The sequence below is a fragment of the Simochromis diagramma genome, unplaced genomic scaffold (assembly GCF_900408965.1).
Source record: "Simochromis diagramma unplaced genomic scaffold, fSimDia1.1 OVJJ01000293.1, whole genome shotgun sequence".
Classification (NCBI taxonomy): domain Eukaryota; kingdom Metazoa; phylum Chordata; class Actinopteri; order Cichliformes; family Cichlidae; genus Simochromis; species Simochromis diagramma.
In genome coordinates, this window is record NW_024386801.1 from 2,528,852 (window position 1) to 2,545,579 (window position 16,728).

General features: G+C 39.0%; 2 protein-coding genes across 5 annotated transcripts; both read left to right on the forward strand.

Annotated features, from left to right (window-relative positions):
• Positions 1 to 1,069: 1,069 nt before the first annotated feature.
• On the forward strand, positions 1,070 to 8,189 carry LOC120729482 (thromboxane-A synthase-like). 4 transcript variants are annotated; one of them, XM_040025092.1, is made up of 16 exons: positions 1,075 to 1,172; positions 1,300 to 1,335; positions 1,413 to 1,558; positions 1,800 to 1,893; positions 2,046 to 2,098; positions 2,265 to 2,361; positions 2,480 to 2,596; positions 3,256 to 3,344; positions 3,428 to 3,576; positions 3,795 to 3,925; positions 4,017 to 4,367; positions 4,452 to 4,540; positions 5,316 to 5,453; positions 6,232 to 6,394; positions 6,868 to 7,010; positions 7,553 to 8,189. In XM_040025092.1, exons 3-15 carry the CDS (start codon positions 1,464 to 1,466, stop codon positions 6,970 to 6,972), a joined length of 1,671 nt encoding a protein of 556 aa, XP_039881026.1. In that variant the 5' UTR covers positions 1,075 to 1,172; positions 1,300 to 1,335; positions 1,413 to 1,463; the 3' UTR covers positions 6,973 to 7,010; positions 7,553 to 8,189. The 4 variants fall into 4 exon arrangements, with proteins under 4 accessions (XP_039881027.1, XP_039881026.1, XP_039881025.1 ...); XM_040025091.1 differs by lacking the exon at positions 7,553 to 8,189 and having other exon boundaries at positions 6,868 to 7,325; XM_040025094.1 differs by lacking the exon at positions 7,553 to 8,189 and having other exon boundaries at positions 1,115 to 1,172; positions 1,440 to 1,558; positions 6,868 to 7,325.
• A 115-nt stretch (positions 8,190 to 8,304) lies between these two features.
• LOC120729483 (thromboxane-A synthase-like) lies at positions 8,305 to 16,303 on the forward strand. Its single transcript, XM_040025095.1, has 14 exons — positions 8,305 to 8,486; positions 8,737 to 8,881; positions 9,111 to 9,204; positions 9,356 to 9,408; positions 9,535 to 9,631; positions 9,749 to 9,865; positions 13,094 to 13,182; positions 13,292 to 13,440; positions 13,646 to 13,776; positions 13,861 to 14,217; positions 14,302 to 14,390; positions 15,020 to 15,157; positions 15,908 to 16,070; positions 16,172 to 16,303. The coding sequence occupies exons 2-14, from the start codon at positions 8,787 to 8,789 to the stop codon at positions 16,250 to 16,252; spliced, it is 1,653 nt and encodes a 550-aa protein (XP_039881029.1). The 5' UTR covers positions 8,305 to 8,486; positions 8,737 to 8,786; the 3' UTR covers positions 16,253 to 16,303.
• Positions 16,304 to 16,728: the final 425 nt, after the last annotated feature.

Genomic DNA, 16,728 nt, shown 5'->3' on the forward strand with positions numbered 1-16,728 from the left:
TCCAATTGGTTCCAGTTCTTTCTACAATGCAACAAAATTGTAAATAGTGATGGCTCAATTTCACTTTTGGCATGTTGACATGTAAGTTTAGGGGGAAAAAACCATCCAGGAACAATAAACACAACATCTCCCTTATAGTTATAAAAAAAAAAATGCTATTATGGAGTGTTGTGAATGGCTACATGGCTAAATGCAGTCTCCCATCATGCCTCTGTGTCACTGTGTTTCATATTTAGTTTAAGGACATCGTGTTTACTGTGCTTGTTTTGGTTCTGTAGCTTTCATTGTTTGTTCCTGTTAATGCGGCAGCGTTGTTTTAACTTACAGCTGTAGTTGTGCTGAAAACGATGTTACACCATGCCTGAAATTATGTGCAAGGTTACTGACCTTTGCTTTCCATTGGAAGCAGATAACGATTGGATTTGAAAGAATGCTTTCAAAAAAAGTACAAAAAAAAGTTACAAAAAAGTATTCAGTGACTTCTTGATGCATTCTCAATCATCCAGGAAAGTAAATCTCCAAAAGTTGATTGTGTTCATAATTAGGATTAAGGAACTGACCTCCCAGCCCATTGTTCCCTCAGTGGGCTGGTTTCAGTCATTATGCAAATGTCCTGTTTATAAGATTTGGGGAAACCTGCAGTCAGCTGAGACTGAAGACGTCACTTGGATGAGTGACGAAACGTTTCTCCCACAAAACGCTACGTCCAGATGAACAGAAGCAACTTTTGGAGATTCAGTGACTTGTTACCGTGGGATTCTTCAGTTACTACAACATTACAAATGTTTTGACATGATATAAATTTATTCTGCAGTCTCTCTATAGGAGCAGTAGAACTTTGTGAAAAACAATATATCTTGTGATCACAAAAAAATTCAGTGTTGTAGAGACATTAATTTCTATTGGCTAGCGTAGCATAACATGAGTTACATCAGGGTTAAAAGCTGCATTACAAATTCAGACAAATGCAGTGAAAACAAAAACTGAACCCTGGACTTCTACAAATAAATCCAATAGTACCTTTGCCTCACTGCCACATTTCTACACAAGTGGGAGTGGTTTCTGTCTCATTTATGGATGTGGTGAGGCAATGCATGTAGTTAGTATTTTACCCGTGGTTTAACATTTGTGCACACAAAACAGTGGTGGATACATTAGGAACTCCTCTTAAGGTGAGTTCTCAAGGCTAAAACAAAGCTTCAAAAATTAACAAGTCTTGGGAGAAACCGTACGGCTAATCTGTTAGAGACAAGCCTGACAATATGTATGATCACTGTCATATGTTTGTTTCCCTTGCAGAAGGAGTTACTACACAGCTTTGGTGTTTAAAATACCGTAAGTGAAAGCCATGACAAAGATATTCGACAATAATTTTAGTATAATTAATTATTTTGTGCTGTTTTAATCTCCAGGAGCCTTTTTTGTCCTGTTCATGGTAGAAAAGTGAGAGAAGATTTTCCAACATGCAGGCTGCAGGTGACTTTCTAAATGTATTCAACACTGAGGCCAGCAAGATATCTGTGACACTCAGCCTCATTTTTCTTGGTCTCCTCTACTGGTGAGTAAAAAAAATTTTGGTGGCTTATTTGTGATGTTCATTGTTCAGTAGAAATGAGGTCACTTATATAATTGCGTGTCATAAGGCACTCACACTTACATATAAAGCAGACAGTGCAAACGAATGCAACAATAACTCTAGACAGAATCCGGGTAAAGGTGAGCTCTGGTCTTTACTGCATTTGATATAAATTCTTTTCATTCAACCTACAAACAACACATTTCAACACCTTTGCCTGTAGGTATTCAGTCCGTCCCTTCTCAGTCCTGTCACGATGTGGCATCAAACATCCAAAGCCAGTGCCTTTCTTTGGGAACTTATTCATGTTTCAGCAGGTAAGATACAGTGTAACAAAGGGAGACCAGAGTTACCTTCAACATCTGCTTGATTTTGCATCAAACAGGGATGGTGTCCTTGTTCTCATATTTGTGTCATTATTGTCAGCTGACTGTTACATCGACTGTATTTTTCTAATTATTCTTTTCAGGGTTTTTTCAAACCTCTGAATGATCTTATCAAAACATATGGTAAAGTATGTGGGTAAGTAAAAGTTCATCCTACAACAACAACTACTGAAATAAGATTGTGAATATTTTGCTTATATAAATGATCTACAGTTTTTTGAGTTTATTGATTAATCTACAGAGTGAAATGAGATGACACTTTACACTTGGTTGGTCACTAAAGTATACGCTGCATATTTCAGGTATTATTTGGGCCGCAGACCAGTGGTAGTGGTAGCAGACCCTGATATGCTCAGACAAGTGCTGGTGAAGGACTTCAGCAGCTTCCCTAATAGAAGGGTGAGAACATTATATAGAGCATGTAGATGCATGATGTGAGTTTATTTCTGATTCTCACACAAATAACTGAGCAGTTATTACACATTTTGTGCCTGTGCTGTCTTATTTCTCTGGGCAGAGATTTGTGTTTGCCAAAAAGCCTATATCCGATTGCTTGCTCCAGTTAAAGAATGAACGCTGGAAACGAGTGCGGAGCGTCCTGACCCCATCTTTCAGTGCTGCCAAGATGAAAGAAGTGAGAAAATAAAGATTCCTCATATATCCAAGATAGATAAGATAAGATATGAACTAGAAGATCAGCAAGATTCCTTTAATTAAGCTGAGAACTTTTACCTATAAGAGAATGATTTGAATCTTGTGTGTATCCAAAACTCAGTGCCATTTTTTTTCTCTCCTGTTTAAGTCAGTTTACAAATTTAATAATTTATGTGTTTGTTATTTATTTTTACATCTCCCCCATCTTTAGCTTACACAATGTTTGAAATGAGGAAGTAAAAACCTCAAAGTTTCTGGTAAAAGAGCTAAACATCCAGTTCTTGCTGGTGTTTCTTTGTAACTGTTATTAATACATAATTTGTATCATTTAAGTGTAAATTTAAATAAATTTAATATTAACTTTGTACCTTCTTTATGTCTTCATTTCAACTGGTCAGCAAGTTAAATATTTTTCTTTGTGACCAGAAGGAACTCATAAACCTTTAAACACCCAGCGTTCACTTTTGCAGTTGGTTACTGCATGTCTGCATCTTTTGCAATATGTGTAGTTTAAGTGTTTGTGCTGTTGTGTTTATGGAGCTACCTTTCCCCCATTTTCTATGTTTATAGACCTATGATGATTCACTGGAGTATATAGAGCTGGTTTACATCTGTCCTTATCTCTCCACTTGAGTGTAGATGGTTCCGCTCATCAAAACAGCCACTGATGCCCTGATGAAGAATCTGAATGTCCACGCTGAGTCAGGAGAGGCCTTTGACATCCATAGGTAAAGCAAAAATTAAAATAATATTTTTTTGTGTTTTTTTTCTGTCATTGTTCATCTTTTTCTGATAGCATGCCATCTTTCAGATACTTTGGCTACTTTACCATGGATGTTATTGCCAGTGTGGCATTTGCAACTCAGGTGGACTCGCAGAACAACCCAGATGACCCGTTTGTCCAACACGCTCAGATTGCCTTCACCAATAATCTCTTCAGGCCTATTTTGTTACTTTTCTGTGAGTCATTATTATAAAATTAATGAAACTGAGATATGTAAATGGGACAATAATAAAAGAAGATGAGGGCAAAGAAAATAAATACATGTAGGAATGTGGGGAATTCCTTAAAGTTATAGTTAAGCATGATAAATAATTCTATGTATTGAGTATGAAGCATTTTTGTTGATATACCTGTGTATGCAGTTCTCTGCAGATTTGTGTGTTTCTGTCTTTAGTTGCTTTTCCCTCCATCATGGCTCCTCTGTTGAGGTTCATACCCAGCAAAAGACAAGACAAGATGAATAATTTCTTCATTAACAGCATTCACAAAATCATCAAACAGAGAGAGGAGCAGCCTCCTGAGCAGGTGAATCTCAGACTTTCAACATTCCCAAATCTGTGCATTGCTTTGAAAGAGTCCTTTTCCTTTCATTTTTATTTATTTCTTTTACACGTAGAGGCGTAGAGACTTCCTTCAGCTGATATTAGATGCTCGAGCCACTGAAGAGTGTGTGTCATTGGAGCACTTTGACACATCAAACGATGCTCATGAGACTGATGTCAGGAACCAGCAGACCCAGTCTTCAGGCACAGTTCAAGAAAACGGGAGCCAGCAGGAGCCGTCTGTCAGGCGTCCACAGAAAAAGATGATGACTGAGGATGAGATTGTTGGTCAGGCAGTAATCTTCCTCCTGGCAGGCTATGAAACCAGTAGCAGCACTCTGGCTTTCACCTGCTACCTCTTGGCCCTCCACCCTGAATGTCAACTCAAAGTACAGAAAGAGGTGGATGATTTCTACACTAGACATGTGAGTGTTTTACAGTTGGTTCTGATCTATTTTGATTCATGCAGTTGTGGACAGTCATTGATTGTCATGCTGTTTGCTTTGTAGGACTCACCTGATTACACAAATGTGCAGGAGCTGAAGTATTTGGACATGGTTATATGTGAAGCATTACGCCTCTACCCTCCTGGATTCAGGTAAAGAAGGATGTCAATTGGATATGAAGGTTGGCCACAGTGGGGCCTGGAGTCGTATGCTGTGACTTTGGAAGATTTTCAGTTTTGGCTTTTTTTGAAACATTAGTAGTAAGACTACACACTTTTCGAGCAGGAGTTGCAAGTTCGATTTCCACCCATTATTCATTAAGGGTCCTGGCTAGACTTCCCATGCTAAAAAAACAACAACCAAGCCCTCGAATGGCGCAGCTACGTTTGCAGCCTGTCCGAAGCTCCAATGCAAGCATTTCACTACATGTTGTACTATTTATGATTGTGTATGTGACAAATAAAAGTTGTTTGTTTGTAGCTTTTCATGGGGTATAGCCATAATCCTATCATCGGTAAAAACTCTATCGTCATTATTATTATTATCATCATCATTATTATAATTACTGACGCGGTTGCAAGATCCAACATTAGTGCATTTCAGTAATACAGATGTTTTCTGACTTTGGGACGTTAAGGCTCAGGTTCTGTTCATATTTGGTTGCAGATGCATTAAAATATGTTCAGTAACTATCAGTACACTTAAACTCATCTTCCTTAAATGGACACAAGTACAGAGAAACAGAGAGGAGGACATGACTGCAACTATAAATGACAGCTAAAGTCAATAGAGTGGTGGGGAAACACTTCATGCTGACAGTTACAGCTCTTATGAATATGCTGAGTCCAATTATAACTGTGTGGAATAAAGAAAACAGTATTTGGATTCTGTAAAACAATCTTTTTTGTCATATTTTGTCCCACTAAGGTTTGCACGAGAAATAGAACATGACTGTGTGGTGAATGGTCAGCAACTTCCTAAAGGAGCAATACTGGATATCCCTGCAGGCTTCCTCCATTATGACCCAGAACACTGGCCCGAGCCTGAGAAGTTCATTCCTGAGAGGTGCTTCAGTTCTGTCTGAAACGAGTAAAAAGACTGACTTGTGTTTACTGAAATAATGACTGGGTGCCGAAAATTCACATTTAAAAATAGCACCAATTGAAGTTAACTTTGAAGTGAGTCACAGCCATTCAAATGTTGACTTATTAACACGAATAACAGCTGTATATTAACAACATACACATGGAATATTTTTCTGTACAGTGGTACAAATAAAATTGTTATGGTGTGGTAAACACTTTTGTGTAAAATGTAAATTAAAACAATGCATTTACAAATCTTATAAACATATATTTCATTCACAATAGGACAAGACTGAAAACATTTAAACTGAGACATTTTATTATTTCATGAAACAACATTTGCTCTTGTTGTTTTTGTTGGCAGCTTTGAAGTTGTGACACTGCGATATTTACCAGTTAGTAGTATCCCCTCTTCTTAACAACAGTCTGAGGAGACCAGCTGCTGGACCTTTGGGAGAAGAATGTTGTCTCATTCTTGTCTGATACTGTATAAGACCCTCGATGCTCAACAGTCTCAGGACTTCTTTTTTGCACTTTGCACTTTCATGATGTGCTAAATGTTTTCAGTTGGTAAAAGGTGCAGACTGCAGGCAGGCCAGTTCAGCATCTGGATTTGTTGTTTGTAAATCAATGCATTCTGTTTTCTTTACACACAGTAAAAGATTTTTGGAACTGGGACTGAACCATGCATGGGATTTCCTTTATTTTCCAATGCTTTTCATTCTTCTTTAAAAAAAAAACTTGCTGTTGTTTTCCAGGTTTACACCAGAGGCCAAGGCCGCTCGACATCCATTCGTATACCTACCATTTGGAGCTGGCCCTCGTAACTGTGTGGGAATGAAGCTCGCCCAGCTTGAAATCAAACTGGCTTTAATGCATCTGTTCCACAACTTCAACATAAAAGCCTGTTCTGATACTAAGGTAGGATGCAATAAGAGAAAACCCATACATTTTCATTAAAGTAATTCCTACACTGGATAACTGTAAGACTGTTGAATTTATAACTACAAGCATGTAATTCTACAACCACTGTTTACTGTGAATTACACTGAAAAAACTGAAAACATCAATATATTTGTATATTATGCCGTAAGGTAACCACCGGTAAGAAAACCTATCTTTAAATTTAGGTTTTAGTGGAAGCATGACCAAAAACTACTCTCACATGTCCTTTAATTGTTTTTTGCTTTAATGTCATATACAATTTTGGACGGTCAGTATTATCAGCTGCAAATAATGACTATGCTGGAGTTTATTGGACATTTGAAACTGCCATAAGCTGCAAATAGTCATGTAATCCTATGACTACTGGTTAGATACACATTTGTCAGATGCTTCCATTTTTAAGATATTTTTACACAAATATGTGGAAGATGTTCTCTTTTTATCTTCAGGTTCCTCTTGAGTTGAAGTCATCCAGCACTCTTGGACCCAAAAATGGTGTTTTTGTGAAAATCACAAGAAGAGAACAAGGAGCTCATCTGTCATCAGCTGATTAAATCATTTACACCATACTGAAACATAACAATCTCTTACTGTATGTCCATCAGTTCAGTGGCACTTGTTTCATTTATAGTCAGGACCTGGTAGATGTTTGAAAAAAATGCAACACTGAAATATTTAGACTTAAATATAATAAGGGATTGACTGATAATTAATGCAAATGTTTCTCAGGCACATATAAATTGTAATTTTGTGATTACAACTGTTTGAGAATGAGAGAAATGAAACATGACAATATATCTGATATTATTCTTTATTAAAGCACGTGCAAATAAAGTGGATGAAATCTATGGAGTGCTAGGACTGCCATAATGAATTAATTAAATACACCATTAAATAATGAATTAAATGTGGCAATAATTAATTAAAATTGGAATTAATTAATTAAATAAATAGTTATGACACATTTTAATTAATTATTGCCACATTTAATTAATTATTTAATGGTGTATTTAATTAATTCATTATGGCAGTCCTGGCACTCCATAGAAATCACTACTTTTTGCAAATCATAAAATACTAAATCTTTTCTGACAGCAAAGTTGATTTAATCTGGCACATTCTAAATTCTTCCAGGTGGATTGGGACACAGTGTCTACACACATTGGGCGCGAGCACTCTCTACAGACAATGAAAGGAATTGCAACATGCAGCATTTATATCATCCCCAATGCTGAGATTTTCAGTGCTGGTTGTAAACAAAATTGTGCAAATAATGAAAAGAACACATTTAGAAAATTTTGCAGTTTTTATATTCATGTGAAATTTTCTGTATTGAAATAAAAATCTGTCTATCAGTAAAAATAGGTGTAAAAACATCTATCTTGTACCATTTAGACAACCTTCATGACTCTTTAGAGACAAAACATCTGATTCAAATTTTCTCTACAGCACGACAAAATCAATACTGGTGATGTCTCAACTTTGTATTGCATGAAGAGAAAGAATCGACTGAGAAAGTTTAACTTTGATGAAAAACTGTGGCAGGTTTTCCAAGGTGTTTTGAGGCTCTACTTGTGTAAAAAGGCTGTCAAACAGCCAGGGATGGCAAAGACAAGTTAAGCCTCCCGCTTTATAGCTGCAAAAAAGAAAATAATTTTATGAATATTTTGGCATCTTCAGTTTAGTCTTTTTGTGTCACTTTATGTCACTTTTGATAGACGTTTTTTCTTGTCATCAAATAAAGCTCCTGTGTTGCATATTGTTCTCGCATCTTCTTTCTTCAAGAAGTAATTTTCTTTGGCTAGCGTAACATTACATGATTTACATCAGGGTTAAAAACTGCAATACAGGTTCAGACAGTTGACTAAAGAAAAGCAAAGCTGAACTATGGACCCCTACAAGTTTGTGCAATAGCAGCTCTTTAACTCATTACCTTTACCCTGCTCTGTCTCATTTATGGAGGTGGTGAGGCGATCCAAATCCGTAGTTACTATTTTATCTGTGGTTTAACATTTGTGTGCACAAAGCAGAAGTGGATACAATAGGAACAGACATCTCTCCTCTTCAGGTGAGTTCTCAAGGCTACAAACAAAGCTTCAGTAAGTAGAAAGTCTTGGAAGAAACCACACAACTGATCGGGGACAAAGCGGCTTGACAACATGGAATAGATGTATGGTCTTTGGCAGGTGTTTATTTCCCCAAAAGCCTGAATTTCTGCACAATACCTTTAAATGCTTTGTTCTAGTGAAAGTCATGACTAAAGTATTGAATAGAAATATTAGTATAACTAATTCTTTTTTTGCTGTTTTTCTCTCCAGGGGCCTTTTTCTCCTATTAATGGTTGAAAACTGAGAGAAGATTTTCCAACATGCAGGCTGCAGGTGACTTTCTAAATGTATTCAAAACTGAGACCAGCAAAATATCTGTGACACTCTTCCTCATTTTTCTTGGTCTCCTCTACTGGTGAGTATGTCAATGATACACTTTTTTCAAGGGAAATAAGGACATGTAGATAATCTGCTAGTGCCATAAAGCACATACATTGACATTTTATAAAGCAGACAGTGCAAACGAATGCAACAATAACTCTAGACAGAATCCAGGTAAAGGTGAGCTCTGGTTTTTACTGCATTTGACACAAATTCTTTTCATTCAACCTACAAACAACACATTTCAACACTTTTGCCTGTAGGTATTCAGTCCGTCCCTTCTCAGTCCTGTCACGATGTGGCATCAAACACCCAAAGCCAGTGCCTTTCTTTGGCAACTTATTCATGTTTCAGCAGGTAAGATACAGTGTAACAAAGGAAGACCAGAGTTACCTTCAACATCTGCTTGATTTTGCATCAAACTGGGATGGTGTCCTTGTTCTCATATTTGTGTCATTATTGTCAGCTGACTGTTACATCGACTGTATTTTTTAAATATTCTTTTCAGGGTTTTTTCAAACCTCTGAATGATCTTGTCAAAACATATGGTAAAGTATGTGGGTAAGTAAAAATACATCCTACAACAGCAACTACTGAAATAAGATTGTGAATATTTTGCTTCTATAAATAATCTACAGTTTGAGATGATACTTTACCCATCATCTTTTGTCTGGACTCATACTTCAGGTATTATTTGGGCCGGACACCAGTGATAGTGGTAGCAGACCCTGATATGCTCAGACAATTGCTGGTGAAGGACTTCAGCAACTTCCCTAACAGGAATGTAAGGAAATTATACAAAGCAAAGATGCAACATGTGTGTTTATTCCTGATTGTCACACAAGAGTTACTGAGGGGTTATTACAGATTGTTTTGCCTGTGCTCTCTTATCTCTCTGCAGAAATTTGTGTTTGCCAAAAAGCCTGTATCTGATTGCCTTCTCCAGTTAAGGAATGAACAGTGGAAACGAGTACGGAGCGTCCTGACCCCATCTTTCAGTGCTGCCAAGATGAAAGAAGTGAGAAAATAAAGTTCTCATTAAGTGAGATAAGATAAGATAAGATACATGACATCACATCTCATCTTCTGGTGCTTATCCGGGTTTGGGTCGCCAGTGCAACATTCTGAGACGGGAAGGCCAAATTTCTCACCCCAGTCACCTCTTCCAGCTCATCTGGGGGGACGTAGACCGGTAACTCGAGAGCTTCACTTTTATCCTAAGCTCTCTCTTCTCTCTTGCAAGCTACTCATGAACAACATCCCAAGATACTTAAATCCATCCACCTGGGACAGTAACTTGTCCATGACCCAGAGTGGCCACTCCACTCTTTTCCAGCTGTGAACCATGGTCTTGGATTGGAGGTGCTAATTCTCATTCATGCTGCTTTGTACTCAGCCACGAACCGCTCCAGTGCAAACTGGAAGTCATCACCTAATGAAGCCAAAACGCTAAGATGAAATCCTGAGGCCATCAAAGTGGAAACCCCCCCCACCACCTGGATACAACTAGATATTCTGTCCAGGAAACACCCAACACATCCAGGTTTTTGCTGCAGCCACTGCCTGAGCCGTGTTCCACTTGGTCTATTGGCACCCATGAGCTGTTCCTGGAGTCCTACAGGCTAGCCAAGCCTGACAGGCTTCCTTCTTCAGCTTGATACCTCCTTTTACCTCCAGTGTCCACCATTCGGTTTGTTTACCACCAAGGTACAAAACACCTTACAGTTGCAGCTCAGTGCAGCAGCCTCAGCTGTGGAGGTGCTGAACATGGTCTATTCAGACATCCTCACTACACGTTTGGGTGCACCAGGTTTGTCCAGCATCCTCCCTCCCCACCTGATCCAACTCACCACCAGGTGGTGATCAGTTTGCAGTTCCTTTCTTCACTCGAGTGTCCAGAACATACAGCCACAGATCTGATGATACAATAATAAAATTGATTGAAATGTATGTTTGAACATGGTGGGAGGGGTGGACAGACGTGTGGTTATTTGCACAGGAACGCACACGGCTGGAGATCGCTATTCCCCCGCACTCATGGAGAAAAACATGCCTAGTGCTCCTCCGACTCGTGATACGGCAGGACCGTCGTAAAAGCATGTGACGTCATCACCGCAGCAAACAGTAAGAACAAAGTGGAACTTATCGGCAGAAATTAACATTGCACTTATAGCGATGCGATTGAAATATAAGGAGACTTTCGGACAGTAACTGAAGGTTAAATGCAGCTAAACAGTCCTGTTTTAAGCCAGGCACTTCCACCTCCGCTCTGCTGCGTCTCAGCCACCAGCGCTCTGGCAGCAACAGCGCTAGAGCCAGAGCAGGGGAGAGTGGAGCTGGAACAAACCAAATGTTATGTCTCAACCAAGTACTGTATGCTTTTTATATTTTTAGCAGTGTGTCACACAAATAGCAAATATTGTCAAAAAAAGTAAGAAATCTTTGGGGGTGCTTTGATTGGGCTAAAATCGCCCCTGGCATAACAGAATAACCACCCCAGCCTGCTGCCTCTCAGCGAGAGCAACTCCAGGCTGTAGTGATGGGAATTCTGGCTCTTTTTAGAGAGCCGGCTCTTTCGGCTCGACTCACTAAAAAGAGCCGGCTCTTTCAGCTCCCAACCGGCTCTTCAGGTTGTTTTGTTGCTTTAATTAATTTATTATTAACAATAATATAAAATTATGCACAAAAGGAATTACTAATGTAAAAAAAAAAGTGGTTTTATTTATATATGTTTATATATAAATATATACAGTGACCCCTACACACAAAACACATACAAACTCCAAAACACATTTCTAGCGTTAACTGAACTTCAAAACAGAGCTACCTAGATCACTTAAATTACACGATTGAAAGCATATGCGTATTGTTTGTGTATTTATACACAAGCATTCATATATGTTCATTTACCTGTTACTACCACACACCAAATCCGGTCGTTGGTACTTGCTGGCTTGTGTAGCCACTAGGTAACAAAAGCTCAACACTGGGCCCTAGCATCCTGGAGCACTTCTGTTGTGTTTTGTACGTGTTTTGGAGTTTGTACGTGCTTCAGGGTTTGTACGTGTTTTGAAGTTTGTACGTGCTTTGTTTGTAGGGGCCACCGTAAATATACTTTTATTTATTCACTCCACATAAAATGTAATAAATAAATCATATAATACAAAAACCAACTAGTCACAGTTCAACTTTTAACTATTTACATTTTCAGCTTTTTCCTTTTAAACAAATTTAAAATGAAACAACACAAAACACTGCAAACCACAACACAATTAAATATAAATTAAAATATGAAAACAAAAAGAAGATGCATATTCTCTGTCATATGGACCTGCATGAATAAACTTTCTGAATCCTTTATCATCCGCAACTGAAAATAGTTGTGGATGATTACTATACCTTTCTAATGTGACGTTGTTGTCCCTGGCTCTCTTTCTCTCTCTCTCCCTCCTGCTCTGTTCCTGTGCTACTGCGAGTGTAACTACCGCCCCTCCCCCCTCTGCCCAGCGCAAAGCACAAGGCTCGCATGCAGAGTGAAGCGGGAAAAAAGTGCGAGAGAGGGTGGGAGAAAGAAAAAGAAAAAGAAAAAACCACGGCTCGCGATAAGGAGCTGGCTCGCGTCGTTCACGTCAAAGATCTGGCTCTAAAAGCCATTTCGTTCGCGACCAACACATCACTACCAGGCTGGAGCCCAGCCCCTCTCCGGGAGGCTGGTTCTAGGGTCCAAGTCATGCTTTGAGGTGAGCCCAACTATATATAGCCGGTATCATTCAATCTCAAGCACTAGCTCAGGCTCTTTCCACAACAGAGGGGTGACATTCCATGTCCCAATACCCTGCGCCCAGCCATGCCCCATAGGCTAAGGCATGGAACCCCACGCACCCTCTACAGGCATGACTCCAGGGTGGTGTCCCAGTAACCCTGTGCAGCGCAGGGTAAACTGTTCCCTTGTTTTTGCACTGACAATAGTTGTCTGAATCGCCCTTCGTCTGGTTCCTCACCCAGGACCAATTTGACATGGGAGACCCTACCAGATTGCAAAAGCCTCCCGACCACATAGGATCCCAACTGACAACTTAGATTCCTGGAACTATGTTGTATGTGTAATTTAAGTAGCTGTGGTAGTGGTGTTTATGGAATTACATGGACCTGTCCCCCATTTTTTATGTTTATGGACCCATTATGATTCACTGAAGTGTTTATAGGACTATTCTGCATCTGTCATTATCTCTCCATTTGAGTGTAGATGGTTCCTCTCATCAACACAGCCATTGATACCCTGATGAAGAATTTGCATGTCTACGCTGAGTCAGGAGAGGCCTTTGATATCCACAGGTAAATACATAAACAATGAGGAAAGCCTGAAAGCAGTTTGTCTACTTTACTTCTACTGTATTTTTTTCTTTCACTGTTCATATTTCTAAAATTTGATGCTATTTTGCAGATACTTTGGCTACTTTACCATGGATGTTATTGCCAGTGTGGCATTTGCAACTCAGGTGGACTCGCAGAATAACCCAGATGACCCGCTTGTCCAACACGCTCAGATGGCCTTCACCAATGATTTCTTCAAGTCTGTCTTGTTACTTTTCTGTGAGTCATTATTATAACACAATTGAATTTCAGATATTTATGTAGGACATTAAAAGAGAAAGTTGATCACAAAGAATTGTAAGAAAGAATTTCAGAAAGGTTAAATAGCTGTAGAATATGCCAAAGAAGTATTTAAGCATTTTTGTTGATATACCTGTGTATACAGTTGGCATTTCTCTGCAGATTTGTGTGTTTCTGTCTTTAGTTGCTTTTCCCTCCATCATGGCTCCTCTGTCGAGGTTCATACCCAGCAAAAGACGAGACAAGATGAGTCATTTCTTCATTAACAGCATTCACAAAATCATCAAACAGAGAGAGGAGCAGCCTCCTGAGCAGGTGAATCTCAGACTTTCCTAAATCTGTGTGTGGCTTTGAAACTGTCATTTTCCTATCTTTCTTATTTATTTCTTTTACATGTAGAGGCGTAGAGACTTCCTTCAGCTGATGTTAGATGCTCGAACCACTGAAGAGTGTGTGTCATTGGAGCGCTTTGACACTTCAAATGACACCGATGAGATCGGTGACAACAACCAGCAGACCCAGTCTTCAGGCACAGTTCAGGAAAATGACCTTCCTCATTCACAGGAGCCGTCTGTCAGGCGTCCACAGAAAAAGATGATGACTGAGGATGAGATTGTTGGTCAGGCTTTCATCTTCCTCCTGGCAGGCTATGAAACCAGTAGCAGCACTCTGGCTTTCACCTGCTACCTCTTGGCCCTCCACCCTGAATGTCAACTCAGAGTACAGAAAGAGGTGGATGATTTCTACACTAGACATGTGAGTGTTTTACAGTTGGTTCTGATCTATTTTGATTCATGCAGTTGTGGACAGTCATTGATTGTCATGCTGTTTGCTTTGTAGGACTCACCTGATTACACAAATGTGCAGGAGCTGAAGTATTTGGACATGGTTATATGTGAAGCATTACGCCTCTACCCTCCTGGATTCAGGTAAAGAAGGATGTCAATTGGGGCTACAGTGGGGTAGCTTTGGTACCCTGTGATATAGGAAGATTTTCAGCATTGTCCCTTAATTAGCTTTTCATGGGGTATAGCCATAATTCTATCATCCGGAAAACCTCTCTTCTTCTTCTTCTTCTTCTTCTTCTTCTTCTTACTATCATCATCATCATTACTGTTGAAAGATCAAAGATGGGTTCAGCAATGCAGATGTTTTCTGATCTTTTGACATTTGGGTTAAGCTCTGTTCACATTTGGATCCAGATGCATTAAAAATGCTTTTGTAGCTATCATTACGCTTAAACTCTTCTTCTTTGAATGGAGCTATGTACAGAGAAATAGAGAGCAGGGGAGGCAAGAGAGGCAATGGCAACTATAACTGACAGCAAAAAGCAATAGAGCTTAAAAGTCCAAATAAATTAAGGAAATAACAGTTTTGATAATGATGTTAAATTTATTTTCACTGTTTTTCCCCCTTTAGTTTCTCTGGGGGTGGCAGTGGTCAGGGAATTACATAACGTAATAAAGTAAATAAATAAAGTAAATAAAGTTACAGCTCTTCTGTCGATACTGTGTGTGACCATTCTGTAACTGTGTAATTTTGAAATTTTCCCACTAAGGTTTGCACGAGAAATAGATCATGACTGTGTGGTGAATGGTCAGCAACTTCCTAAAGGAGCAATACTGGAGATCCCTGCAGGCTTCCTCCATTATGACCCAGAACACTGGCCCGAGCCTGAGAAGTTCATTCCTGAGAGGTGCTTCAGTTCTGTCTGAAACGAGTAAAAAGACTGACTTGTGACGGCAGTCAAATGTCGACTTATTAACATGATTTCAGCTGTATATTAACAACACATTAAATATTTTTCTGTACAGTGGTACAAATACATTTTTTGGGTGTGGTAAACACTTTTGTGTAGTGAAATTATCACATCTGCAACCCACAAATACAATCTCAATTCAAAAAGTTGGGACACAGTGTAAAATGTAAATAAAAACAATGCATTTATTTACAAATCTTATAAACCCATAATTTATTCAAAATAGAACATTTAAACTGAGATATAGCTTGATTTTGAATTTGTTGGGAGTTGGCACATTGCAGTGTCAGTAGTTAGTAGTATCAGTTAGTAGTATCTCCTCTTTTTAACAACAGTCTGGAAACTGAAGAGACCAGTTGCTGGACTTGGAGTTGCTGGACTTGGATTGAGAGTTTTGCTTTCATGCTCTGCTCTTTCTTTACCACAACGAACCAATGCAGCCTCCACATCTCTTCAGCAGTGGCCCCAATCTGTCTGTCAATTTCCCACTCCATTTTCCCCTCACTTCTGAGGGTCTTCATAAGACCCTGAGATACTTAAACCCCTGCACTTGGGGCAGCAACTCGTCCCTGAAAAGAGTAGGCACTCCACCCTTTTCAGCTATTTGTCTCATTAAGAATGTGGTCTTTTAGTTTCCAATGCTTTTCATTCAACTTAAAAAAACAACAACTTGCTGTTGATCCCCAGGTTTACACCAGAGGCCAAGGCCAGTCGACATCCATTCGTATACCTACCATTTGGGGCTGGCCCCCGTAACTGTGTGGGAATGAAGCTCGCCCAGCTTGAAATCAAACTGGCTTTAATGCATCTGTTCCACAACTTCAACATCACTGCCTGCTCTAAGACTGAGGTACGTTTGACTTAGAGCTGCTCAGCAAATCTCATGAATGTTCATTAACAGCCAGTCCTGAAAAAAGATGTTTGTTTTATCGAGGGCACTCTTTTTTTCAGGTTCCTCTTGAGTTGAAGTCGTTAAGCACTCTTGGTCCTAAAAATGGTGTTTGTGTGAAAATTTCCAGAAGGAGCAAGTGAGATTGTCTGCTGACTTCTCTATCGAATGACTGGATCATTTTCACCAGACTGCAAAATAAGTTCAACTGTCCTAGTTCAAGTTAATCCAGTACTTGGGAGATGCTTGAAAAATCACAACATTGAAATATTTTAGATGTGAATGTACTAAATATAATAAGGGATTTACTGCAGATTCATTCAAAAGTTTTAGAAAATATTAACTATAATTTTGTGACTGGAACAGTTTGACAATTTACATATCAAATGGAAGGAATGCCACATGAGAAAATATTTCACAAGAAGATTTTCTGTATTGATGCACATATATAAATAGACACTTTATTGCAGTTTTTATGCGCTTGTTGTTTAAAACATTGAATGAATCATTTTTCACAGGAAAGTTGATCCGATGAATCACTCACTGTCTCTTTCAAACAGTGTGAGGAATTGTGACCGGCAGCCTTATGATTTCAGTCCTGATTTTGAGGTTTTCAGTG

Coding starts and splice junctions, on each gene's coding strand:
- LOC120729482 (XM_040025093.1), top strand. CDS start 1,464: ATGCAGGCTGCAGGTGACTTTCTAAATGTATTCAACACTGAGGCCAGC. Junction 5,454..6,231: donor GAGAAGTTCATTCCTGAGAG/GTGCTTCAGTTC, acceptor GTTGTTTTCCAG/GTTTACACCAGAGGCCAAGG. Junction 6,395..6,867: donor AAGCCTGTTCTGATACTAAG/GTAGGATGCAAT, acceptor TTTTATCTTCAG/GTTCCTCTTGAGTTGAAGTC.
- LOC120729483 (XM_040025095.1), top strand. CDS start 8,787: ATGCAGGCTGCAGGTGACTTTCTAAATGTATTCAAAACTGAGACCAGC. Junction 9,409..9,534: donor ACATATGGTAAAGTATGTGG/GTAAGTAAAAAT, acceptor CTCATACTTCAG/GTATTATTTGGGCCGGACAC. Junction 13,777..13,860: donor AGGAGCAGCCTCCTGAGCAG/GTGAATCTCAGA, acceptor TTTTACATGTAG/AGGCGTAGAGACTTCCTTCA.